This window comes from Caretta caretta, chromosome 5 (genome assembly GCF_965140235.1).
Source record: "Caretta caretta isolate rCarCar2 chromosome 5, rCarCar1.hap1, whole genome shotgun sequence".
Classification (NCBI taxonomy): Eukaryota; Metazoa; Chordata; order Testudines; family Cheloniidae; genus Caretta; species Caretta caretta.
In genome coordinates, this window is record NC_134210.1 from 48,292,872 (window position 1) to 48,320,093 (window position 27,222).

The window sequence follows — 27,222 nt, forward strand, 5'->3', positions numbered from 1 at the left end:
AAAAGCGGTAGTGACAGGATGTACTGACTTAAAGCATGTATCACTTTTCTTAATATCATGCCCCAACCAAACCACTGTGTGGATGGCAACAAAGTCGTCCTGTGTCCGTCCCCCCACCCCCTCTTTTTGCTGTACTTGATTCTTCTACTCCCTTCCCTACCGCGCACGCATCCTTTCCTATGCAGTATGTTGTGTGATGGTGAATTGAATGACTATAGCAATAGGATATTGGATAGCCAATATACACCAAGGAAAGAGGGTTTTGAGCAGTGGCTTTATTAGCATAAAGAGATCATTCTAAGTTGTTTGTACAGCTAATTAGGCTGACCACCATCAGAGCAAGAGCCTTTGGTCTCTTGGATGTATATGAAGGAGGAATCTAGCTGAAGATGTGAGTTTTAACCTGTGAAGTCCTAAGTTGTTTGGGTCTGGTTACATGAAAGATCATCTGCCTCCTGGGGTGATATTGCCATAATAGCTCAGATGTGCTTGAGCTTCTTTGATATAAGCAGCTGGGGTTGCCAACAGAACACTTCCTCAACTCTACATTGGTTTTCCAGGACAATTTTCCATTGGTTTTGGTTCACCAGAGCCTGGATTTAACCTTCTAGCATGTGGCAAGTCGTCTTTTCCAGGGGCTTTTGGGAAAGATACAGGTTCGTAAGCAGTGGTGGTCTGTGCCCTGGGCAGGGATGAAAGTAAGACGGCATCGGTAAAAAGTAGCCGCCAGTAGTGGCCCATACTGCTGACTTTAAAGTGCTGCCGCAGCAGCCCTTTAACATCGCTGCCCCTTTCGCGCCCCTCATCGATGGCCCTGCTGGGTCCCTACCGGCAGGGCCGCCAAGGTGGGGGCGCAGAAGGGGCAGCGATGTTAAAGCGCTGCCATGGCAGTGCTTTAATGTTGTTGCCCCTTTGGTCCCCTGCTGATGGGGAAGGGAGGGGAGGGAGGCAAAAGAAGTAGCTGTCCTGGGGCTGCGAATTAAAAGGGCCCGCAGCGGCAGCCAGAGCCCTGGGCCCTTTAAATGGCCGCTGGAGCCCTTGGCAGCATGGGCTGGGGGATGCTGACCCCAGCCCCGCCCATTTCAGGGGGGCCAGAGCTCCATTTTACTTTCGGCCCTGGGGCTCCTGAGGCATGCTGTTAGCTTTATTTTTCTGACAGCGAGGACTGGATGCAGATTGTATGACTATATGGACGCTCAAACTGTTGGACTGTTTGTAGAGGTGTTAAATATGAGCTGGCTAGAGCTTGGAAAAGGAATTTAAAAAGGGGCAGGGGATGAGAGCAAATTTGGAAGGCATGTGCACCCTCTGTTCAGCCTCAAACTAGAAAAGGAAACTAGGCCCCCTTGAAGCTCTCTGAACCAGGGGATGTTTCAGGCCTTTGTCACACATACCTTACCACTTGTCATGTACATTTGGCAATAAATACATAATGCTGCATCAGCTGTCGTGAAGTGGTTTTCTGATTGAATTAATCTTTGGCAATGGAAAGATTCTGGCTGGAGAGTAGTTAAGTGTGATTAAAATGAGAATGACCATAGTTACTGCAACAGGGAGGCCATCTGCCTTGTAGCAAAACAGCCTTAAGCCTTGTAAGGAAACATAACTGTCTTCTTACCAAAGGGTAACTGACATCTGAATATTTCCTTAGGAGGAAGCCATCTTGATTTATTCAGAAACTATCCTAACTTTAAAGGAATGTTGCTGTAACTAAATCGGACCACAAAAGAATAACTCAACCAAGGTGCTTGAATTAAACAGTCTGATCTTTTTCTAAGCTAATTACAGAAGCTTAGCACTGTTGTCTGCACTGTTTATTAAAAGCTTCCATCTGCACAAATAAGAACTTTTTTTTAATTTTGAAAAGAGTTACAGCATAGATGGTGATGAATAGCTAAGAGAAAGTGAGGTCAGTGACCTGTATTACTCTCCATCCATTACTGGTTGGTTCTTCTGTTTTAGGTTCAGGTTCACTGCATTCCAGCTAACTTAATGGGGAATTCAATTTCTAGGAGTACTTTTTAAAATGTTCATAGTAAGATGTATCTTATTTTATTTTTCAGCAAACTATATCCCAAGCCACTGCTGCTAAATACTCTCGAACTGTGCACCATGCTTCTAATGCCACCAGTGTGAGACCTACTGGACATGGTGGACGAACACCTCATAGCCAGGCTCATACTAATGTTCAGTCAATAAAAGTTGTGGACTAAGGAGTATTTTGAAAGGCTTGAATTTTTCCTTCCAGGTGCAGAGTTTTACCAAGTTGCAGAGTAAAGCTCTTCCCAATGTTTCCAGACTGATGTAACAAGGCTCAAGGATACATCATGTTTTTACTTTTTAAAAATCAAATTGTAGACATATTCAAATGTTGAGGAGGAAAAATAGCAATTTGACTTTGCAATGCACTTCTCTGTAAGTGCAAGCTATGTCTATTTGAGAACCTATTTTATTATATGTATATTTAAGGAAGCTGTTGAATACGGTTTTTAATAAAGGATCAAAATCAATGTTTGTCCAGGGTTTTTTATATAAAATGTTAATTACAAGTAGGTTTAAGTTTTTTAAAAGAAACTGAACTGGATTCAGTCGCTGACTGAAAGACTTAAGATTCTGTGTAGTACTGTAACATATGAAATTAGGTGTGCGGATTAATGCTAGGGAAAGAGTATGAAGGTAACTTTAGCTAACAGATCCAAGATAGTACAAGGAGAAAAAAATTCACCATAGCAGCCTCCTAGCTGTTTCCATAAAAATGGAAGGAATCTCAATACTCATTGAGACCAAACCAATGGATTGTTTCATAGAATCATAGAATATAAGGGTTGGAAGGGACCCCAGAAGGTCATCTAGTCCAACCCCCTGCTCGAAGCAGGACCAATTCCCAGTTAAATCATCCCAGCCAGGGCTTTGTCAAGCCTGACCTTAAAAACCTCTAAGGAAGGAGATTCTACCACCTCCCTAGGTAACGCATTCCAGTGTTTCACCACCCTCTTAGTGAAAAAGTTTTTCCTAATATCCAATCTAAACCTCCCCCACTGCAGCTTGAGACCATTACTCCTCGTTCTGTCATCTGCTACCATTGAGAACAGTCTAGAGCCATCCTCTTTGGAACCCCCTTTCAGGTAGTTGAAAGCAGCTATCAAATCCCCCCTCATTCTTCTCTTCTGCAGGCTAAACAATCCCAGCTCCCTCAGCCTCTCCTCATAACTCATGTGTTCCAGACCCCTAATCATTTTTGTTGCCCTTCGCTGGACTCTCTCCAATTTATCCACATCCTTCTTGAAGTGTGGGGCCCAAAACTGGACACAGTACTCCAGATGAGGCCTCACCAATGTCGAATAGAGGGGAACGATCACGTCCCTCGATCTGCTCGCTATGCCCCTACTTATGCATCCCAAAATGCCATTGGCCTTCTTGGCAACAAGGGCACACTGCTGACTCATATCCAGCTTCTCGTCCACTGTCACCCCTAGGTCCTTTTCCGCAGAACTGCTGCCTAGCCATTCGGTCCCTAGTCTGTAGCTGTGCATTGGGTTCTTCTGTCCTAAGTGCAGGACCCTGCACTTATCCTTATTGAACCTCATCAGATTTCTTTTGGCCCAATCCTCCAATTTGTCTAGGTCCTTTCAGCTCATGTGACAACACAGTCACTATTCATCTAAGATGTTAGAGGAAGGGAACCTGGTCCTACGCTCTTGCACAGGTGCAAATGCCCAGGACTGCAGAATGCTTTTAATGCAGAATTTGTTTTATTACCACCTTTACCAAAGCAACCGTCAGGCTTGCTGGAGATTTTTTTTCCCCCAGATGAGTGCAACTAGAAAAGAATAAGTTTCAGTTTTGTCATTAGAATTTAATAAATGAAAAAATTACCAGATGAACAGATACTTTAAATGAACAAGTCAAGCATCTTCTGCAGAACCAAATGTAAATTGTTAAAACAGCCCCATGGTACTCTCAACAAATGTTCAGTGCTCTCATTCTAGAGAAAAGCTACCATCACATATTAATTCCCAAATAACAAAGCTTTGTTGTTTTGGAAAAGGAACAGTACAGCTGCATCCACAAGCTGTTTACAAGAGTAATCTGTATATAGTGTTGTGTCCTTTTGTTGGATAAGTTTATTCCTATTATGAGGCACCTGCCCATGTTATATTGAAGTTGTATCTTGTACTTTCGTCCTGTATAAGCAAAAAATGTTAAGAATAAATATCCACCCAAGTCATGTCATTAAACAAGTCAAAGCCAGTCAAAACAGGAAACAGTTATCCTCTTCGCAATTTACTTTAAAATGAGCTAAATCTCAAATTTAGGCTGGGTGCTGGCCTATTTATGGAGAAAGTGTTTATTATGTATTCACATAATCCTCATTTATGAAATACAAGTGATCTGCTTTCTAGCTGACAGGAACTACATTCAGTATTAAGCACAAACTGGTTTAAGTGCAGTTCCAATATGGAATTAGTGTATTAGTTTAAGTCATACACAAACATTGTAGCATGTTCTCTCACTTGGCAGGATAGTCACAAATTAACATTCGTGTAATTGTAGTGGTCATTCTCTGCCATAAAAAATTCAATTAAAATTACTGTGTAATTTCTTTCAAAGATGAACTGTCAAAGGCAGAGTCTGGAACTAACCAAATTAATAACTCAGGTATAGAAGTTTGTAGCACTAATAAATAAGCTTTGAAAAACTTCATAGATGGTGAGCTACATTTTGCAAATACAGTAGAACCTCACAGTTATGAGCTGACCAGTCACCCACACACCTCATTTAGAACCAGAAGTAGACAATCAGGCAGAAACAGAGGTGAAAAAAAAGTACAGTACTGTGTTAAATGTGTAAACTACTAAAAAAAATATAAAGGAAAGCAGTATTTTTCTTCTGTAAAGTTTCAAAGCTGTATCAAGTCAATGTTTAGTTGTAAACTTTTGAAATATTTTGTTCAGAGTTACAAACAACCTCCATTCCTGAAGGTTCTATTGTAAGATCTTTTCTGGAAAGAGCATTTACAAATGATTTTCCATCTGGAACGTAGTCCATAGCCTATGACAGCTTCTATTAAAGAGTTCATGAAACTGCACATTTCCTCGAATCCATCTCTGGGCTCATTTCAGCTCTGATTTTATCTGTAAAGAAAGATGGAAAAATGCTCTTACTAGACAGGCATTGCTCCTTCCCAGGCCCGTGTCAGGTATGCTACTACAATTGGAACTGCGTTTGTTGTAAAAAGTCTGTCCATCTCCCCACCCCCCAACCCTGAAGTAATTTTAATAGTTTCCTCTGCCCAGTCAAGCCCAAAATCCCCATAACTACAGATCTAGTAGGGAGCCTTGTTCTTTTTGCAGGACTGCACTTACAGAGCATCTCCCCCACATAGCTTTGTCTTGCATATTAAACAATAGCTTACCGGCTACTTGTTGAAATCCTACATGCACCAGATCTTCATATATATATTTGACTGGATTCTGGTGAGCCAGCAATACACCATGTAACCAGATGAGCAGCATTCGGTGTCCATGTTCCTTATAGCTCTTCTTTCCTATGCAATATACAACATACATGTCTGTGCCATCTGCTTGGAGTAAAAAACCCTGTTGTCCCAGCTGCTTTTGTAAAAGATCCCAGTTTGTACGGCATTCCTCCAACTCTACTCACGCACTTATTTCCTTTCTGTCCTATAAGCAAGATGGAAACTAAGACTTCCAAAGGTGAAAGACTAGTTTTCACTCTAAAGCGAATGGAAAAAATCAAGGTTAATGGTTCTTAAAATAAATTTCTTCTTTTAACTTGTGTTAATGTATGGAAATACACCATGGTGTACTAGCAAAGAATGCAGTATGTGCTGCAGAAATGGTGAACTGTCAACACTATATGGTTCTTTCCTAAAAAATATGGAGAGATTGTCAGCAGTCCCCGAGGATTCTGAAGCAGGTGCATGAATGAGGTCTCTCAGGATGTGTTAACATGAAATTTATTTAAATTCACAATTGAAGTTAATTTAAAAAAAATCAGATAAAATAGCATGAATTTGATTTGAGTGAAATGTCCCTATTTGACTAAGGAAATAATGTGTAGCTGTGAACCCATATGTCAAAAACCAGGTCAGAGTTGACTATAACTCCCAGCAGCCATGTCTTCACCTAAGCTATTTATATACTACTGTACCTGATCAGTGCATTTCATTACCTGTCCACTGTTCTTCAATAGCTTTAATTTGCTCCTCTGTAAACTTCCAGAACGAGGCCAGTGTCTTCCACTCTTGGGGTTTTAACTGATTGTAAGCCAGATTCCAGAGGCAGTAACGGATTTGCTTAGTCTGTGCACTGTGATCCTGTTTGAAGACTAGACTAAAATCTGGTGCATCAACATGGTTTTCTAGATGTTCCTAAAAAGAAAACAAAGATGTTAAATAAGCTGCACAAATTTTAACTACAGATTCAGAAACAATAGTGAACATTTGTACTTGGCTACCCTGACAGTTAAACCACGTTCAGCTGTGGACTTTGAAATCCATTGTCAGCAACAGGTAATTTTCTTAGTGTAGATAAAATAAAGAGTACCCTGTTACCATAGTTTGGCTAGCTAGCAGAGCTCTAAGCAGGGGGGAAATCCCTTTTCCCCATTGCTTAGGGCAACTGCAACTAATCTCAAAACATGGCTGAGCAAAATTAACTGTAGAGTGGACAGGACCTAAAGCCTGTTGTTGTATGAGTTAAAATGTAATATATTAAGATACTTGTCAAATTAAATGCTGATTTCACCAGCAATCTTGCTATAGATTTACTGTTAATATGCTTTTGTAGGTAGGCCCCGTCTATGCTACCGTAATGATCATTTTTAAACATAATTGTGACTAAGCCACATAAGATGTTTTCTGTTGCCTCTGTGAACAGAAAAAACACGTGCAAGCCATGTTTCGTGGTCTGTCTACATTAGGCTTTGTCAAATTTCCTACCACTGGCTCAATGTCCTTAGTGAGGACACTAGTATAGACAATGCGCTGGTTGCTGGCAAGTTAACCACAGCAACGTGTAGACAACTCTCACAGTTAGATGACATGGTTAGAAGCAGAACACAGTGGACCCTTGGAGTCCTTACTTCATTGAGGCTCTTACTAATGGAGCAGCACCAGTGGAGAATCTTGGAAGGGTGGGGGGAAAACAAGGGAGTTTTATCATTGACATCAAAGGGCCAGAATGGTACCTCTATTGCAGACATCTTGTAAGGCCCCAATTCAGCAAAGCATCTAAGCCTGTCAATTCAATGGGACTAAAGTATGTGCTTAACTCTGCTCATAATGGGAGTGGGATGAATATTTTAAACCCCAGAACAGTGTGCCAGGAGAATAAGAGGGTAGCTGTCTAAAGCATCCGAAGTATGGCTTTGGATTGTAGGACATTTTAATTTAATAAAAGTGTTCTAAAATAATGGTTCAAAACAATATAGTTAGAATATTGTAACACCACCACTTGTTTATTTCCTAGCAGCTTATGTTCCATACTAGTAATATTTTTGCTACTCCAGTGCCCTTGCCCATCTGTATTGAGATACTTAGCTACAGATAATGTGGTAGAAAATAAAACCATAGTGCTTCTAACATCTGTTCAACTGTTTCACAAAAACACCTGCTTATACATCTTTTCTTTTCCTCAGACAGTTAAGTAAATGTATCGAAAGGAGTATTCCTTAGTGCTATCTCAGTGGTCATATTTTCTCCAGGAATGAATAGCCTGACCTCCACTTCCCTTTTAAGCTGAAAGGAATAATAATGTACCTGACAACAATTCCAGCTGGACCAAACCCAATCAGACACACACAGAAGCTGTGCAGTCCGTGGACTTGTTTTTCCCAAGAACTCTGCTTTACCTGCACTGGTTCCCTGCAGCATTAATTATCAGGAAATATGAAGGAAAGACAAGTAATGTATCTGTGTAATAGCTTAGCAATGATAAGCAGAGGTAAAGCAGAGAAAAGATTACAGAGTTACACACTGAAGTATAACAAGGAGGCAGGCAACTGCATGTCTCTCTCAGTCTATTTATATTTCCAAGGAACTAGTAAGAACCAGCAAACATTGTCAAAAGGCAGGTGGTTCCATTGTCTGACTGGGTGTGTGTATTGTAAGTAGTGATATAAGTCCACTTGCCAATACTTATATAATGGTGGGCCTCTCAGCCAGAGGAAATGTCTCACTGGATGCCAGGAAAGGAAGGCTGGTCAGGTGAGAATGCTGTGAGAGACACATTAACTGAACTGAAGCTTAGTTAATGCTTTTGGCTGGTTGCTTTTTTTAAATAGGTGGGGCTTGATTTTCAGAGGAGCAGCCTGGATCTGGAACAGCCTGGCTCCTGGGACTTCATGGAACAATGTGAAGTTTGGTTAATGTTGTCACCTCTGCAGTTTTTTCCATGTGTTAGTGCCTGGGGCAGAGAGGGGAAGGGATATGCCCAAGGCCTCACAGTTAGTTAGAGGCAAAACCTGGACTAGAACTCTGGACTCTCCAATCCTGCACTCACTCTTCTGAATTTTGTAAATGGTAGGTGACACTTGGTGATAGGCAAGAAGGAAACCAGGTGAGGCAGAAGGGACTTTAAATCTGGTTAGAATCTGCTTCTTCAGCTACTGGCCCCTTTGGAAAGAGAGCTGTTTCGTACCTGTTTCAAGGTGTAATGCCTTTCTGCTTTAATAATCATATCAACAACGAGGGCATGGTTGCTCCTGGATGCGACAGCCAGCGCAGTTTTTCCTTGCTGAAAACAGAGACCGTGAGTTACAGCATGTGTCCAGGAGACGGGCAGAATAGCAAGAATCTAAAGTCTTTGTTTACTGAGCCCTGACATTTGCAAAGAAAATATTTCAATATAATTTTATGCCTCCAGAGTGACAGTATGTCACTGTCGCTGCTCTGGGTGAACTGGAGCCCTTTAGTTCAGTGCATTCCAGACTGCAAATGGACGAGTAGAGCATTTCAGATATTTGTGGTTACTAAGGTAGGGATGAGAAGCCCCTAGCATAAGAACAAGTTTATGTCCCAGACCCTGGTATATTGCTGCTGCTCACCTCTCATTCTCTATTGTGTACTCTAGCCTGTAAAGGACATGGGCTGTTTGAATACAGGGTGGAGCAACTTCTTGGCAGGTTAACTAGGAGGTGGTGCTCAGTGTCTGGTACAGCCACCAAAACACATAAGAACCACTGCTTTAATTCCAGCCACAGAGCACTATTTAATCCATATGAATACTTTACTACTAACAGTTCAAAGCCATGTAAATGCTTCTGTGACTTTACTGGTTTATCTCTGTAATCCTTTTTTGTCACTGGATTTGCACGGAGCTCAGCCGCCCTACATATAAGTATTCTAGATATTTTCCACCTATTAAGGTGTAGGTGATCTGTCACATTAGGACTGAAAGAAATCAGCCTCTAATTAGAGGGCTCAGAAATTAAATTACAAAGCACTTTAACACTCCAGCTATTATAAAGTTCGCTAATATATACCTTCTGAATTCCAGCTCCATTCAAGGTCATTATAATTAGCCCATTTGGGAGCCCAGGAATTTACATTTCACAAAATCCTCATCAGAGAGAGAACATTCTACATAAAAGAAAAGACAAAGGGCCTAAAGAACTTACTGGAACCCACATCTGCCTGGTCGCTCCCCATTCACAGGAGAGCAATCCTGCCTTCTCTAATATATGTTCATGCCATTAGGACACCTGTTGCTATACTCAGTAAGTTACACGACATCCTGACAAATGGGGGGGTTCTTTCCTGGCCACTGAAAAGTCCAATAACCAAGGTAGAATTTTAATGAATCTGGAGAAAGAAACAGGGCCAAACGGAGCATCCTCTGTGCACTAAGAAGCAACAACACGCATCTAGGAGCAGCCCGTCACCTTTCTAGCCACAAAAATTGAAGACTCAAGATGTGGGAGGGGAGAAAGGCCTGGCAACAACACAAGATCAATCCAAGCAGGCTGCCTTTTCCCTAACACAGGGATGGGAATGCCCCGACCCACTCACCCCATTCCAAACCAATCGAGAGAGTCAAGGGGCAGGGGTTTTTATTCCCGCTACTTCCTAATCCCCAAGGCCAAGGGCGGGCTTCGGCCCATCCCGGACCTACGCGGACTCAACAAATACATGGTAAAGTTGAAGTTCTGCATTGTCTCTCTAGGGAACATTATTCCTTCCTTAGATCCTGGAGACTGGTATGCCGCCCTTGACATGTGTCAAAGTTTGACTCAGACTCACAATTTATCAGACCACTCTGTTTATTTAGCAAAGCTGCTCTGCTAATACATTTAGAAGTAAGCCCCCCGAGTGGGACTTGTGTCTCTTAATTTATACAGCTTGCTGGAGAACAAGTTACAGAGAAGTTACAGACAAAAGAAGAAAAAGATTTTAGTCACCACCCTTCGAGATCCCTGAGACCAGTCACGTATCTTCAATCTCCTTTAACAGCTTCCAGTTAACTTAACTAATTGCCCTTCACACCTTCCATTCTGATGCCTGCTTCTTAGACGTGCTGGCTCTATCTTAATTGCTTCTCCATTCAAAAGCTAACCGTCCCTACGTGTGCTCCCTCAGATACTTTGTAACATGTTTTGGCATGCCCTCTCATATACAATGTATCCAGCATGTCCCCTTATACAACGTTATACTTATAAACTGTTATACTTCCACACATGAATGACGCATACTTCCACACTGTGATCTACCCAGCGCACAGACGGTTCCTTCGCTTTGTGGTCAATCAACAGCACTTTCAATTCACCGTCCTTCCTTTTGGCTTATCTACGGCCCCTAGGGTGTTTACCAAGTGCATGGCTGTTGTGGCTGCCTCCCTTCGTCGACAACGGATCCAAGTGTTCCCATACCTCGATGACTGGCTTATTTGGGGCTGCTCCACGGATCAGGTGCAGTCTCATGTCCAGCTCACCATCAACATGTTCAGTCGACTGGACCTCCTGCTCAATGGTCGCAAAATCTACTCTGGTACCAACCCAGAGGATAGAATTCATAGGAGCAGTCTTAGACTCAGGCCTAGCCTGAGCACTTCTGCCAGGAGCACGCTTCCAATCCCTGGTGAACATCGTCCACAGTCTGCAAAACTTCCCAACCTCAGCCGTGAAAACATGCCTATGCCTCCTCAGACATACGGCCTCTTGCACATATGTTACCATGCACGCCAGGCTGCAGCTACATCCACTCCAAGCCTGGCTATCAACAGTATACCGCCCAGGTCAGGACAGCTTGAGCACGGTGGTTACCATCCCGCCAGGGATATTAGCCTCTCTAGACTGGTGGCTGGACCCCAAATCAGTGTGCAAAGGGGTGAAACTTCACACCCCGCAGCCCTCTGTGTCCCTGGTCACGGATGCATCATCCCTGGGATGGGGCGCCAACCTTGGCGTCCTCCGTACACAGGGGCTATGGTTGGCAGGAGAGTTATCCCTGCACATCACCGTACGGGAACTCAGAGCTGTGCGCCTGGGGTGTCAAGCATTCCGAGAGCGCATTCAAGGCCGTTGTGTTGCAGTCCCCACAGACAACATAACGGCCTTGTTTTACATCAACAAGCAAGGGGGAGCCCGCTCGTCGCCCCATTGTCAGGAGGCCACTCATCTGTGGGAATTCTGTATAGCCCACTCGATCCATCTGGTGGCGTCATTTCTCCCAGGAGTCCAAAACACCTTAGCAGACCATCTCAGCAAATCATTTCAGACTCACGAGTGGTCGGTTCGCCAGGACGTCATCCACTCTGTCTTCTTGAAGTGGGGCTTTCCCCAATAGACCTATTCGCCTCTCGCGAGAATCAGAAATGCCAAGTGTTCTGCTTTCTACAAGGACGCTCTCCAGGTTCCCTGTCAAACTCCTTCCTCGTACAGTGGAAGAATCACCTGTGCTATGCCTTCCCTCCATTCCCGCTAGTCCACAGGGTCCTGCTCAAGCTGTGCAGGCACAGAGCCTGTCTGATTTTGGTCGCCCCGGCATGGCCCAGGCAGCACTGGTATACTACTCTCCTAGAGCTGTCGGTGGACACTCCAATTTCTCTCCCACTGTGGCCAGACCTGAGCACTCAGGACCACGGACGACTCTGTCATCCTGACCTGCAATCTCTCCACCTCAGAGTGGATGCTGCATGGCTAACTCCATCTGAGCTGTGCTGCTCTTGCTTGGTACAGCAGGTCCTTTTGGGTGGCAGGAGGCCCTCTACCAGATCCATGTACTTAGCCAAGTGGAAGCGTTTTTCCTGCTGGTGCGCTCAGAGTCATATGGCCCTGCTACAGGCCTCAGTACCTATCATCTTGGACTACCTCCTGTCCTTAAAACAGCAGGACTTGGCAATATCATCCGTCAGAGTGCACCTGGCAGCTATTTCAGCTTTCCACCTGGGCGAAAACGGGCGTTTGGTCTTCTCCAAAGCCATGGTCCGCAGATTTCTCGAGGGGTTGGAGTGCCTGTTCCCACGAATTCAACAACCGGTCCCCTATGTGGGATCTTAACCTGGTCCTCCCCAAACTCATGGCTGCCCCGTTCGAGCCGATGGCCACCTGCTCACTCCTGTACCTTTCCTGGAAGACAGCCTTCCTCGTAGCTATCGCTTCGGCGAGGCATGTGTCTGAGCTCAGGGCACTCACATCGGAACCGCCGTATACGGTGTTCCATAGGGACAAGGTACAGCTGTGACACCCCCCACCCCCCGGCCTTCCTCCCTAAGGTGGTGTCTGCCTTCCATCTCAACCAGGACATCTTCTACCCGAAGCCGCACGACTCTCGATGGGAACAACAGCTGCACTCCCTTGATGTTCACAGGGCCCTCACCTTCTACATCGAGTGAACGAAACCTTTTAGGAAAACGTCGCAACTGTTTGTTGCTGTGGCAGACCAGATGAAGAGCCTTCCAGTCTCCTCCCAGCTCATCTCATCCTGGATCACATCATGCATCCGTGTGTACTATGACTTGGCTGATGTCCCAACTATGCACCTTACCGCCCACTCCACGCAGGCTCAGGCTTTATCTTCTGCTTTCCTGGCATATGTACCCGTACAGGAGATATGTAGGGCAGCGACTTGGTCATCGGTGTGTACCTTCGCTGCTCACTATGCGATAATTCAGTAGTCTAGGGGTGATGCTGCATTTGGTTCAGCAGTCCTTCACTCTGCGACATCTCATTCCGATCCCACCGCCTAGGTAAGGCTTCGGAGTCACCTAATTGGAATCAATATGAGCAAGCACTTGAAAAAGAAAAGAAAAACAGCTTTGTAACTGTTGGTCTTCGAGATGTGTTGCTCATATCCATTCCAAACCCGCCCTCCTTCCCCTCTGTCAGAGTAGCTGGCAAGAAGGAACTGAGGGGGCGCTCGGTTGGCTGGGGCATATATCCGGCGCCATGAAGGCGCCACTCCAGGGGGTGCCTCAGCCGACCCACCAAGTGTTGCTGGGGTAAAAATCTTGTGATGATCGTGCACGCGGCGCGCACACACCTAATTGGAATGGAGATGAGCAACACATGTCGAAGAACAACAGTTCCAAAGGTGAGTAACCGTCTTTTTTCGTCACATTTGACCTCACAAATAGCTATTCACTAAAATAAATTCAGATCTCTGTGAGTTGTAGCCCCGTGACAGTATGAAAGGGAAACTCTCTTCATAACAGCTACATTCTAGTCATGCTCATTTTATGAAGAATGTTTGGAAACACTGACCTCCACATTTTCAACGAGAGGGGCATCAAAGCAATCATCACATAACTGCAGCGCCATGTGAATAATGCAGTACTCTATACCTTGTCGGCAATCTTGAGATCACAGCCTGCCTTTAGCAGCAGTTCCACAAGTTCCACATTGCCAAGATCAGCTGCCAGGTGGAGAGGGGTTTGTTGCTTCTGCAGGGATTAATACAAAAAAGTGCAGTAAACCAGTTTGTATCTTTGGAAATAAAACACAGATGATTAAAATCCAAAGGTTTATGATGAGAACATGCACTTCACTGGAAAACCCTGAACAGAATGAAGACATGTAACAGCTGAATGATCAAACTGTCAATTTTCTTTCAAACAAGAGAGTGACTGGAGTCTCTAAAGCAATGCATATCACATATGCAGAAATGTTTTGGCTGTGTACATGACTTGTGTTTACATAGATGAGAACTGGCAAAGGAGAAAAGCCTAAAATTTCTCGCATTAGAAATGTTTGTTTCAAAGTAGCAGCAAACCCAGCTGTAGATCATGTTTGCTACCTATGTTACCCTTTCTTTGCCTGTTTAATCGACCAGCTTCATGGACGGTCCATTTTCTGAGAGAGAGAATTACAAGCAGATTAGCAGGATTTTATAGTTTGTTTACTGACTGTTCAGAGGGAAGGAGAATCCAGCTTGCGTAAATTAAGTACCACTGAACAGTAAATAGGGGTGAAATTCACCCTGGGAGGAATCTTTGTTCAAGGCCCTGCACACTACTTAAGCCATGTAGTGAAGCTATGCAGAGGGAAAGCAGTGGATAGTCTTGGTGGAATTCTCATGTATTCATTGATTTTAAGGTCAGAAGGGAGCGTTATAGTCATCCAGTCTGACCTCCTGTGTAACACAGGACATGGAATTTCACCAAGCGATTCCAGTATTGAGCCCATAACTTCTGTTTGAGCTACAGCATATATTTTAGAACGACATCCAGTCTTGATTCAATGGGATGGAGAATCCACGGTCTTCCTACGCAAGTTAGCGTACACTCTATGGAGAGAAGTCTCCAAACCAGCCCTGGCATCGAAATTGGAGGAAAGCCAGAGGAGGAGCCACAGAATCTGTAATCATGCAGGTTCAGTGGCCTTCAAACTGTGAACAAAAGGCACACAGACTGGAGCAGTGGGCCCAGGGGTGCTACACTTCAGTTTCATTCCCTGAACCTGAAAATGGGAATCTTGTTGTTGTCCCCACCCCACCTCCCACAATGCTCTTCACTTCACCCACATAAAGCCTAATTACTTGGCCTTTCTGGAGCATTACATTCCAAACAAGATTTTAACTCAGTATACACTGGAATTCAGTTCTAGTAATCACTCCCCTAACAATCAAACTGAATTTCCCACTTTCTTTTCATGATGAACCATTTGCCCCTTGCTTATATCAGACTGAAAGGTAATTCTTTGATTTTCTTTGTTATCTAGTATAGAAAGTATAGGAAAGTATTTAACACCTGTATGAGTGCCACTTCACTGCAGATAAGGTATGTTATTTATGGGAGTGCCATATAAGAATCAAAATATTTTGATAACTTTGGATTGAAAAATCTCATGTTGTCCACAGGGTCCTTGTAAGTTAAAGATTTTTTGATTCTATGCTCCTGCTAATTTATGAAGTCTGTGGGTCTGTTTAGAGTGATTTTTATGTCTTTATATATCCATTATAAATCTAGCATAAAAGAATGTTAAGATTGCATGGCTAAATGCTCACAAATCAGGAAATGCCAGAGTTACGTTTCCATATGCCTTCTTGTGCTTATGCACCATGATACAGTCTTTGATTGCATGATCACTTACTCTTCTTCATAAAATGTCACAACTTTTTCTACAATCTTAAAAATACAAATACAATATCTCTTACTAGCATGTATTTATCTAAGTGTGCCAGAGATAATAAAAGTAACTTGTATATAAGATGGGCCAGAAAAGTTTGCAGAAGTGTGTGTGTTGAGAAGTTAATGTTTTTGTTTATCTCTGGTATTACTTTAAAAATAATACACAGTTTAACTACATGATCCATGCTATTTCTCATGTTTAGATTTAGAAATATGAAAAATCCTGCCTCTCTCCAGTTCCAGGTGTCCTGTAACAATATTACAAATACAATCCAAGAGCTACAATAGAGAAAAAGCAGCAGATTCCACAAAACCCAGTAGTTCTTCAGAAAACAACATATGCACAAGGAGGCAGAGGAATCTTAAGTCTGGTATTTTCTGACTCTTAACTGCCTAATTGGGCAATTTTAATTTTCTCTTGATGTAGTTGTTTTCATGGAATTCCTTCACTGCTTTTTGTTCTTGTTTTTTTTTGGTCAAGGACAAATAAATACCTAATCTGGAACTATTTGACTGGACCTGCACAAGGTTCCCATTAACCAAGGGAAGGGCTTCTATGTGGATCAAAACTTTATGCATCACATCAAGTTTTCAACTGTGTGAGTTAACTGGGATCCTACAAGCCTCTGCCTCATTTAACATGCACCTTAGAAGATCACTTTGAAAGGAAAAAAAGTGGGGGTGGATTTAGACTTTTTCTTGAGGAAATAAAATGTTCTTCCATGTTCTGACATGCTGCAGCGGGTTTGTCTTTAGGTTCAAGTAGAGTGATATGCTTTACCAAAGTATTAAATATAAAGTATAATATTCAAATAGAAATTAATGAAAGCATTTTCTGAATATATATCACATTACTGTCCAACTCTAAAACAATACCAGCCGAATGTGTGGAATGAACAACACACTCATGCATAAATCGAAGGCAACTGCCTTTTCTTCCCCCTTTTTGTACTTTGACCTCTTTCAGAGATATGTAAAACAAACACACGCTTATATTTAAAGTGAAGAAAATACAATCTCTTTTTTTGGTCTCTGATTCAGTTTGCTTACCTGATTCAAGGTGTTTATATCATGATTAGCATCCAAGAGGCTAATTACTACCAGAAGGTGATTATTGAGGACAGCCAAATGGAGAGGGGAATTCTGCTGTAGAGAGAAACAAATGAACTGTAAGACTAGTACAATTTCATTAACAATAGCATTCAGATAATACAGGAGAGTCCCATTAAAACCTGTTGCTCAGATTTGAAACACATGGCATGATCCAGTAAAAATTTTCTGTCAAAACATATCTCCTTGGCAGCCAATTGTTTTACACCAGTGGTTCTCAACCAGGGGTACATGTACCCCTGGGGGCACACAGCGGTCTTCCAGGCCAGGGGTTCTCAAACTTTTTCTTTCCAAGGCCCCCACAACATGCTATAAAAATTCCACGTCCTGTCTGTACCACAACAACTGTTTTTCTGCATATAAAAGCTAGGGCAGCGTTAGAGGATAGCAAGTCAGGTAATTGCCCAGGGCCCCAGGCCACAGGTGATCCTGTGAAGCTAAATTGCTCAGGCTTTGGCTTCAGCCCCAGGTGGTGGGGCTTCAGGTTTCTGCCCTGGGTCCCAGCAAGTCTAATGCTGGCCCTACTTGGCAGATGCCCTGAAACCTGCTCACGGCCCCCAGCTGGGCCCCAGACCCCTGGTTGAGAACCACTGTTCCAGAGGGTATGCGTTCATCTGCATATTTGCCTAGTTTTACAACGTTTACAATTTGCTGTGACACTTTTGTATTTTTGTGTCTGATCTTGAAAGCAAGTAGTTTTTAAGTGATGTGAAACTGGGGGTATGCAAATCAGACTCCTGAAAAGGGTACAGTAATCTGGGAAGGTTGAGAACCACTGCTTTACACAAAGTGGTACTGTGTTGAGAACCACTGCTTTACACAAAGTGGTACTGTGAATTGGGGGGAGGGATAGCTCAGTGGTTTGAGCATTGGCCTGCTAAACCCAGGGTTGTGAGTTCAATCCCTGAGGGGGCCATTTAGTGATCGGGGGCAAAAATTGGGGATTGGTCCTGCTTTGAGCAGGGGGTTGGACTAGATGACCTCCTGAGGTCCCTTCCAACCCTGATATTCTATGTCTATGAGAAGGGCCCATGGAAAAGAGAACTACCTGAATTCTGCCTCACGGATTAAGTATTCTCTGTTATATATTAAAAAAAAAAAAATTTCTAAATAACTATTGTTTCCCCCATATTTAAACAAACTGTGATTTAGGGATACCCCTTCATCCTTGTAATACTAAAAAGTCCTTTTAAGGTTGCCAAGAAAGAAATTAAGCAGCTATTCAAAATCATCTGCACTTACAGCTGAGTGACTATATTGTCTTAGAGAAGGTATTTGACACATTTGGGCCCTGGTCCCCAACAGGATGCAGGTCACCACAGAGGTGCAGGGTTCTGGGGTAGATCTAGTCACAGGGCTCAGTTCCTAGCCCCTTCCCACTTACAAATGACCCAAAAGCAGCTTTCAAAGAACAAACAGAATAGAGAAAAATGTAATTATTCACTGCATAATGTCTATGAATAATTCTTGGTCTGTAGATTGTCTGCAAGCAGTCCATAATAAGTATTTCATTTTAAAGAAGTGCTGGTATAGTTTTGATTGAATACATTGGTCACATGGCATTATTTCTGTTTGCCCTAGCAACATGATTGGAGGTTGCACCCATTCAATCAAATTGGATGAACTGTGCATAGCTGTGAATCCGGCTTCTGGGAAAATACTCAAGAATACACATTCAAAATCCACTTTCCAGGAATATTCTCTAACATTCACTTAAATATTACTGCTTCGGTGAGCATTCTTGCCAGTGAACTTGTTTGCTACAATATCTGTGGAGAGTGAACACAGCTGGAAGTGAGTTCAGTTTTACTATTCAAGTGATTATTATTGGAAAAAATTATCAGGCATTTGCCCAACTCTAGTCACCATGCAACCATGAGACTGATCAGATCAGTTTCTATGTTGAACCTGTAAACCAGGGAGGTTCCCTGTTAAATAGATCTTTTAGAAAAATCAGCATCAGTTCCAGTTCATTACTCTCTTTTTAAACAATACCCATTTCTTCAAGGCTGTAGAAAAATAAAGCTCTTATCCAGTTTTTTACTGAAGACATTTCAAAGAAAAAAAACCCACTGATATTAACATTTTATAAGTTACTGCAGCCATAGAAGGAGAATGTAAATAAGCAGTACTACCATGGCTGACTGGTTTTTAAACTAATAAAATAAACTGTTTCAAAGACTTTAATATTATTTATATAATTGCACCTCCTCCACAGTGATAAAACAAACAGCAAATAGTCAGTAGACAGCGTAGCTGTAGCCGGGTCAGTCCCAGGATATTAGAGAGACAAGGTGCATGAGACAATATTTTTATTGGACCAACTCCCGTTAGCCTGTGATACACAGGAGGTCGGGCTAGGTGATCTGATGCTCCCTTCTGGCTTTAAACTCTATGACTAACAGTAATAGGTAAATGACCACAAATCTCAGAAAAGGCAGTCAAGATAGATAAAACACGCTTGACAACAATGGAAGTAACACTAAAACAGTAACTGTAATAGACTCACCTCAGGTTTAGGAACCAGATTGATATTTTTACTTATAAGAAATCTGACCAAGGACATATGTCCATGCCGTGTTGCAATGTGCAAAGCATTACTATTGTGCTGAAAGAAACACATTGGGAAGGGAGAAAAGACTTTTTACCACTGGAAAGAATTCAGAGAATTATAAAAAACTGTTTTTAAAACATCTTTTGAAACAGAGGAAGCTTCCGTTTAAATTTGTGTTACTGTCAAAACTAGTCCCTTTAGTTAAATGATGAAGTAGGATATAAATTCACACAACATTTTTATGACCGTCAAAGGTACTATAAATCATTACTAGACTACAACACAGGTAGTTGGCAAAATATGTATCCAGCAGTGATGATAATTTACTACTCCTTTTTAATCTACCATAAAAAAGAGAAGAATCAGTTTTGTCAGCCATCCTGTGTCACTGAAAATTAGGATTTCAATTTATCTCCCAGTCCTGTAGCTGGGTATGATCTTTAACAAGTAATTACATTCACATTTACACACTTTGAAAACCACTGAAAAACCTTCCTTTAATACTTCCGCTAAAGGCAGCAAAGATGAGCTTTCCTGAGGATCAAAACTAGTCATTTGTGCTGCAGACGAGAATTCACCCTGCTGATGAATTATCAAACACTGTAATTATTAATGGTTTCCAAGTCAAAACATATCAGAAATTCTTTCATATTTTAATATAAGCAACAGTCACTGTCTTGATTGTTATCAGCACATGCTTCTGTTCTCAATTTGCTAGGGACCAAAAGGTTCACCTCAAATTCCTACAGCGTGTGAGCCATAAAACAAATCAAACTTGGACCTAAGTCCAGGAACCAGATGTGGAAAACAGGCTTATTATTAGCTTAGTTTTATATCCTGCCAAAAATGCAGATTTTTCAATTACTTCTCTTTGTCACATTTCCAAGCCATATGTTGTATTACTGCACATACATCAAATAAAAAGCTCCAACACAATACAATGTAAAATAAATCTATTTTTCCTTTTCTTTTTCCATATCGTTTTTCAAATATTAAAGTTCTCCATATTCTTGAGTAATACCCTATTAAACAATATAAGTCACATTTGCCTATTTGCCACATAGAGAGCAGACAGGATGTGGATCTTTGTAGAGTCTATGATGTCCTGATAATATGCCAGAGGGAATATTAAGTCCGTACTTTATTTGAAATGTTGATGTCACTTCCTGCTTCCAGTAACAGCTCAGCACATTTTTCATGATCTCCTTCAACAGCCAAATAAAATGGTGTTTCTCCATTCTGGCCCAACACAATGAAAGAGAAAAATGTCTGTTCAAATTCAGACTGTGCAATTGTAAAGCTGATTTATTACAGCATGATATTTGGTACAGGTGGTATGCAAGCTTAACCAGACTGATACAGTGTAAAGGGAAAATAAGATTTGGTCACAAATGTCAATAGAGTAAAAGCTTTGCTATCCAGCATGTTGGGGCAATGGGGGTGCCAGTTAGTCAAAAATTCAAGTTAACAAAGAGGGAGTTTGGGTGCAGGAGGGGTCTCGGGGCAGGGGACTGGGGTACGGGGTGCTGGATCCAGGCAGCACTCACATCAGGCGGCTCCCCACAAGCGGCAACATGTCCTTAATGCTCCTAGGCAGAGGCACGGCCAGGCAGTTCTGCGCGCTGCCTCCACCTGTGGACGCCGCCTCCGCAGCTCCCATTGGCTGTGGCTCCTGGGCAATGGGAGCTGCAGAACCAGCGCTCGGAGCAGGATGGAGCAGGAGCAGCACAAGGAACCTCCCTGGCCGTTTTTCTGCCTAGGAGCAGCAGGGACATGTCGCTGATTCCGGAGAGCCACACAGAGCCAGGTAGGGAGCCAGCTGGCCCTGCACCAACCGGACTCTATTGAAGATCAGAAATGCAGGTTATAAAGCTTTCTAGTTGGTAAACTGCTGGATAACACAGCTTTTACTAAAAAAAAGAAAAGGAGAACTTGTGGCACCTTAGAGACTAACAAATTTATCTGAGCATAAGCTTTCATGAGCTACAGCTCACTTCATCGGATGTATGCAGTGGAAAATACAGTGAGCTATTACCAGCAGGAGAATGGGGCGGGAAAAATCCTTTTGTAGTGATAATCAAGGTGGGTCATTTCCAGCAGACGACGAGAACGTGTGAGGAACAGCGGGGATGGGGTAGGGGAATAAACACGGGAAAATAGTTTTACTTTGTGTACCAACACTACAAAAAGAAGGAATCTGGGTGGACTCTTCCTGAAGGTCGAAACAACAGACTGGACTTCTACATAGAGTGCTTCCGCTGATGTGCACGGGCTGAAATTGTGGAAAAGCAGCATCACTTTCCCCATAATCTCAGCTGTGCAGAACACAATGCCATCCACAGCCTCAGAAACAACTCTGACATCATAATCAAAAAGGCTGACAAAGGAGGTGCTGTCGTCATCATGAATAGGTCGGAATATGAACAAGAGGCTTCTAGGCAGCTCTCCAATACCACATTCTACAAGCCTCTGATCCCACTGCGGGTTACCAAAAGAAACTATACCATTTGCTCAAGAAACTCCCTGAAAAAGCACAAGAACAAATCCGCACAAACACACCCCTAGAACTCAGAGCAGGGGTATTCTATCTGCTACCCAAGATCCATAAACCTGGAAATCCTAGACGCCCCATCATCTCAGGCATTGGCACCCTGACAGCAGGATTATCTGGCTATGTAGACTCCCTCCTCAAGCCCTACGCTACCAGCACTCCCAGCTATCTTCGAGACACCACTGACTTCCTGAAGGAACTACAATCCATCAGTTTCAGAGTAACAGCCATCTTAGTCTGTATTCGCAAAAAGAAAAGGAGTACTTGTGGCACCTTAGAGATTAACCAATTTATTTGAGCATAAGCTTTCGTGAGCTACAGCTCACTTCATCGGATGCATACTGTGGAAAGTGTAGAAGATCTTTTTATACACACAAAGCATGAAAAATACCTCCCCCCACCCCACTCTCCTGATGGTAATAACTTATCTAAAGTGATCACTTTCCTTACAATGTGTATGATAATCAAGTTGGGCCATTTCCAGCACAAATCCAGGTTTTCTCCCCTCCCCCCACACACAAACCACACACAAACCCACTCTCCTGCTGTGTGTGGTTTGTGTGTGGGGGGAGGGGAGAAAACCTGGATTTGTGCTGGAAATGGCCCAACTTGATTATCATACACATTGTAAGGAGAGTGATCACTTTAGATAAGTTATTACCAGCAGGAGAGTGGGGTGGGGGGAGGTATTTTTCATGCTTTGTGTGTATAAAAAGATCTTCTACACTTTCCACAGTATGCATCCGATGAAGTGAGCTGTAGCTCATGAAAGCTTATGCTCAAATAAATTGGTTAGTCTCTAAGGTGCCACAAGTACTCCTTTTCTTTTTACAATCCATCGATTATCTTCCTGAAAACACCATCCTGGCCACTATGGATGTAGAAGCCCTCTACACCAACATTCCACACAAAGATGGACTACAAGCTGTCAGGAACAGTATCCCCGATAATGTCACGGCAAACCTGGTGGCTGAACTTTGTGACTTTGTCCTCACCCATAACTATTTCACATTTGGGGACAATGTATACCTTCAAATCAGTGGCACAGCTATGCGTACCCACATGGCCCCACAGTATGCCAACATTTTTATGGCTTCCTCAGCTCTCGTCCCCTAATGCCCCTACTCTACTTACGCTATATTGATGACATCTTCATCATCTGAACCCATGGAAAAGAAGCCCTTGAGGAATCCCACCATGATTTCAACAATTTCCATCCCACCATCAACCTCAGCCTGGACCAGTCCACACAAGAGATCCACTTCCTGGACACTACAGTGCTAATAAGCGATGGTCACATAAATACCACACTATACCGGAAACCTACTGACCGCTATTCCTACTTACATGCCTCCAGCTTTCATCCAGAACACACCACACGATCCATTGTGTACAGCCAAGCTCTACGATACAACCACATTTGCTCCAACCCCTCAGACAGAGACAAATACCTACAAGATCTCTATCAAGCGTTCTTACAACTACAATACCCACCTGCTGAAGTGAAGAAACAGATTGACAGAGCCAGAAGAGTACCCAGAAGTTACCTACTACAGGACAGGCCCAACAAAGAAAACAACAGAACGCCAACTAAACGCCAATGCATCATCAAGGATCTACAACCTATCCTGAAGGACGACCCATCACTCTCACAGATCTTGGGAGACAGGCCAGTCCTTGCCCACAGACAGCCCCCCAACCTGAAGCAAATACTCACCAGCAACCACACAACAAAACCACTAGCCCAGGAACCTATCCTTGCAACAAAGCCCGTTGCCAACTGTGTCCACATATCTATTCAGGGGACACCATCATAGGGCCTAATCACATCAGCCACACTCTCAGACGCTCGTTCACCTACACATCTACCAATGTGATATATGCCATCGTGTGCCAGCAATGCCCCTCTGCCATGTACATTGGCCAAACTAGACTGTCTCTATGTAAAAGAATAAATGGACACAAATCAGACGTCAAGAATTATAACATTCAAAAACCAGTCGGAGAACACTTCAGTCTCTCTGGTCACTCGATTACAGACGTAAAAGTGGCAATTCTTCAACAAAAAAACTTCAAAAACAGACTCCAATGAGAGACTGCTGAATTGGAATTAATTTGCAAACTGGACACCATTAACTTAGGCTTGAATAAAGACTGGGCATGGATGTTTCATTACACAAAGTAGAACTATTTCCCCATGTTTATCTCCCCCCCTCCTGGTGTTCCTCACATGTTCTTGTCAACTGCTGGAAATGGCCCACCTTGATTATCATTACAAAAGGTGTTTTTTCTCTCCTGCTGTTACCTGATCACTCTCGTTACAGTGTGTATGGTAACACCCATCATTTCATGTTCTCTGTGTATATAAAATCTCCCCACTGTATTTTCCATTGCATGCATCCAATGAAGTGAGCTATAGCTCACAAAAACTTATGCTCAAATAAATTTGTTAGTCTCTAAGGTGCCACAAGTCCTCCTTTTCTTTTTGCGCATACAGACTAACACGGCTGCTACTCTGAAACAGCTTTTACTGTAATCTGAATAATTCAATATTAGCATTCAGATACAATGGTACTTAACAACAAACATTTCTAACACAAATTTATCCTTTATCTAATGTGTCAAAAATATAGACAAGCTACTAAATATTTTTAATGCGTTCTTGTGTTTAAAAAAAAACAACCTGTGCTAATACAGTGTTACAACAGCTTGCAATGACTGACTCCTATAGTAAAACATTATCATTACATTTGTGACCCATGAAGCACAGATCACAAATGCTAGAAACTATAGTTTTGGCTAATCCAGCTTCATGAGTTTGTATGTCCTTGATTTTGGCACCAGTTAAAAAGAGCAGTAATCCTCAGGACACGATTACATTAAACCACCACTACCACCACCACCAAGCCTTAGTGGGTCTTTAAAATAAAACTACATTCTGCTCTTTTATGGACTACCTATGCTTATTTCAAATCACCGCATTCACTGCGGTATTAAAAATTTCTAGCTCTATTGCGCCTGAACTCTGGGTGATTTTTTTTATTGTTCTTTTAGTAAATTTAGTGTTTGTGAAAGGCACCACCCTGACAACCGTGGAGGCGGAAGTTCTCTATCCATCCACAGAACAGAGCAGGTAAATACAACCCAGAGAGCAGCACTCCACTCACAGTACTCTGCCAACGGAATTCAGCTTTGGGCTATGCTTGAAAGTTAGGTTGACACCCCTAACTTGTGGAAAAACACCCCCACTCCCCCGCCCCGCTCCCAGCCAACCTAGCTATGTCAATCTTACCCCAAGCTATGCTGCTAGAAGAATGCTTCCATCAACCTACCTACTGTGGTTTGGGGAGGTGGTAATCCACATCAGAAGGGACCACTTCTAGGAGTGAAGCCTTTGTGTCTGTTTAGTCTAGGACCTCTCCACTGAGACTACAACATGGAGTTCAAGCTGTCAGAGAGTTTTCTGTGATGCACATTCCATTAGGAATTGGACTGATCCAACCAATTCATTTCAGATGCACCACAAATTGGCCAACAGATAGCGTCTTTCAGACACTACTGACCTGGGTTGGATTCCAATCAGAAAACTTGAGAAAGACTATAGCTTACTAGTCATTCCTCTTTAACGGAGCTCTAGGTCTAAAGGGATCTTGGTGGTTTCGAGCTTTGTGCTGATTAGCTTGACCACCACAGAAATGAGATTCCATTTACAGATATTTGTAGGTTCTGGGTATTTTTTTTAAAACTTTGTTTTCACTTTGTCTTGCACCTTTTACCTTTATTCTTTATCTCCCTCTGCAGCTTCTGTGTCCTTACCTGATTGAGTTCATTTATTTCTTCCCATTGATTTAGCAGAACTTCTAGCACCTCACAGTGACCATTTTTAGCAGCTAGATGCACTGCTGTGTTTCCCTCCTGTAAATGAAAACAGCCACCAACATACTGTAAATCCCAAATTAAGTAGAACATGCTGCAATTAATAAAAACAACCACCTACGGACTGTGGACAAGTACTTTAACACAAGGTCCTATGGTCTCTTCCTCCAGCATGTACAGAAGGGATGCAAACCTAGTGAAACCACCTCCTCATGTGACAGACAGGAAAGAAGCAGCTTTACAGAATGTTCTGACACAGCCCTAATTCTAAGGAAGTCCTTCCATGTGTACACAGAGGAAGCCATGCTAACAAGAGGGAAAGGAGCTCTGAGGATTTAATGGATGTCTCAATATCTCTTCAATTTCCCTCCACTTCTCAGGACATCTGTTGATGTAAAGGCCTGAAATTCTTACCTATTCTACCAGGGGACAAACCCCCATTCCCCGCATGGACAATTCGGAAGAAAATCCATGAAGTAAATCTTGGAACTGCCAGTGAGTTTTTTCCATAGGTTTCTCCATGGAAGGGGACTGGGCTAGCCCACAGTCCCTTGAAAAACAATGTAAAGATTAAGGGCCAAAACCTGATCTTGTGTAATTAGGCATAGCTTAATTGAAGTCAGTGTAGTCATCTTCCCCTTGCTGACACCATCCCCTACTATATAAAATTAAAAAAAGGAAAACAACTAAAAGCAGCTCACAGAGCTAACATAGCATTGGCCACCCATCACCCTGCTTGCATGTTATATACAGCTTTCTCCTCCCTCACCATTATGGCATTTTCTGTTTGGAATGTAAGCTAATGGATACTTATCTATCCAAAGTACTCATAGGGCCCCCATTTCCATAGTTTCTGAGGCAGGGGAGTGTTGTTACCCCATTTTACAGATGGGCAACTGAGGCACAAGGAGACTAAGAGCCAGATATTTAAAGTTGTTTGGGCACCTAAAAGATGCAGACGTCACCCGGTGGTTTCCAAAAGTTACATCAATGGGAGTTACACTCCTAGACATCTCTGCATCATTAGGTACCTAAATGCCTTGAAAATCTGGCCCTGTGGGACCTGCCTAAGGTCACACAGGAAGTCTGCAGCAGAGCACGGAACTGAACCCAAGTTTCCCAAGTCCTAGGCTACGCACTAGACCGTCCTTCCTCTCCAAGCATTAGAAAGCTTAACTTCAGATTGCATCACATGTCCTACTAATATGCATACAAAACCTTGCTGGCAATAATTACTGACAGCTCCACTATTCTCTCTGGATTACTGAAAATCACTGTGCTCGTCTGTCTACATTTTGTATACCACATCCAGTACCATGGTAGCCGAACACTGTGCATGCGTTTATGACCTTTAGTTACACAAGTAACTACACTGGGGACAGTTATGACTCTTAAGCACACTTTATCTGGATTTGTATGGAAAGGGGAGGCTTACCTTATCTTTTTCAGAGGTGAACAGCTTGAGAGAAATCAGACTGTATATCATTTCAACATGGCCTTTTTCAGCTGCCAGAAGAAATGCCCTTTTACCTTTCTAATAGGAA

The 27,222-nt window shown here is 42.8% G+C and overlaps 2 protein-coding genes across 17 annotated transcripts in view; one reads left to right on the forward strand and one right to left on the reverse strand.

The window, feature by feature from the left end:
- The window catches only part of POC5 (POC5 centriolar protein), a 52,240-nt gene extending 49,730 nt beyond the window's left edge, over positions 1-2,510 (forward strand). For all 10 annotated transcript variants that reach the window (XM_048851531.2, XM_075128521.1, XM_048851535.2 and 7 more), the window contains one exon: positions 2,064-2,510. In XM_048851531.2, coding sequence (XP_048707488.1) covers positions 2,064-2,213 — 150 coding nt within the window. In that variant the 3' untranslated portion in view covers positions 2,214-2,510. The remainder of the gene's footprint in view (positions 1-2,063) is intronic.
- A 1,331-nt stretch (positions 2,511-3,841) lies between these two features.
- Positions 3,842-27,222, reverse strand: part of ANKDD1B (ankyrin repeat and death domain containing 1B) — a 46,520-nt gene continuing 23,139 nt past the window's right edge. For 2 of the 7 annotated variants that reach the window (XM_075128527.1, XM_075128532.1), the window contains 10 exons: positions 27,114-27,212; positions 25,619-25,717; positions 20,392-20,490; positions 19,207-19,305; positions 16,638-16,733; positions 13,803-13,901; positions 8,664-8,759; positions 6,196-6,394; positions 5,417-5,548; positions 3,842-5,135 (listed from right to left, as the gene is read on the reverse strand). In XM_075128527.1, coding sequence (XP_074984628.1) covers positions 5,077-5,135; positions 5,417-5,548; positions 6,196-6,394; positions 8,664-8,759; positions 13,803-13,901; positions 16,638-16,733; positions 19,207-19,305; positions 20,392-20,490; positions 25,619-25,717; positions 27,114-27,212 — 1,077 coding nt within the window. In that variant the 3' untranslated portion in view covers positions 3,842-5,076. Of the gene's footprint in view, positions 5,136-5,416; positions 5,738-6,195; positions 6,395-8,663; positions 8,760-13,802; positions 13,902-16,637; positions 16,734-19,206; positions 19,306-20,391; positions 20,491-25,618; positions 25,718-27,113; positions 27,213-27,222 lie in introns of those variants that run through there. The other 5 variants (XM_075128528.1, XM_075128531.1, XM_075128529.1 and 2 more) reach the window with 5 other exon arrangements.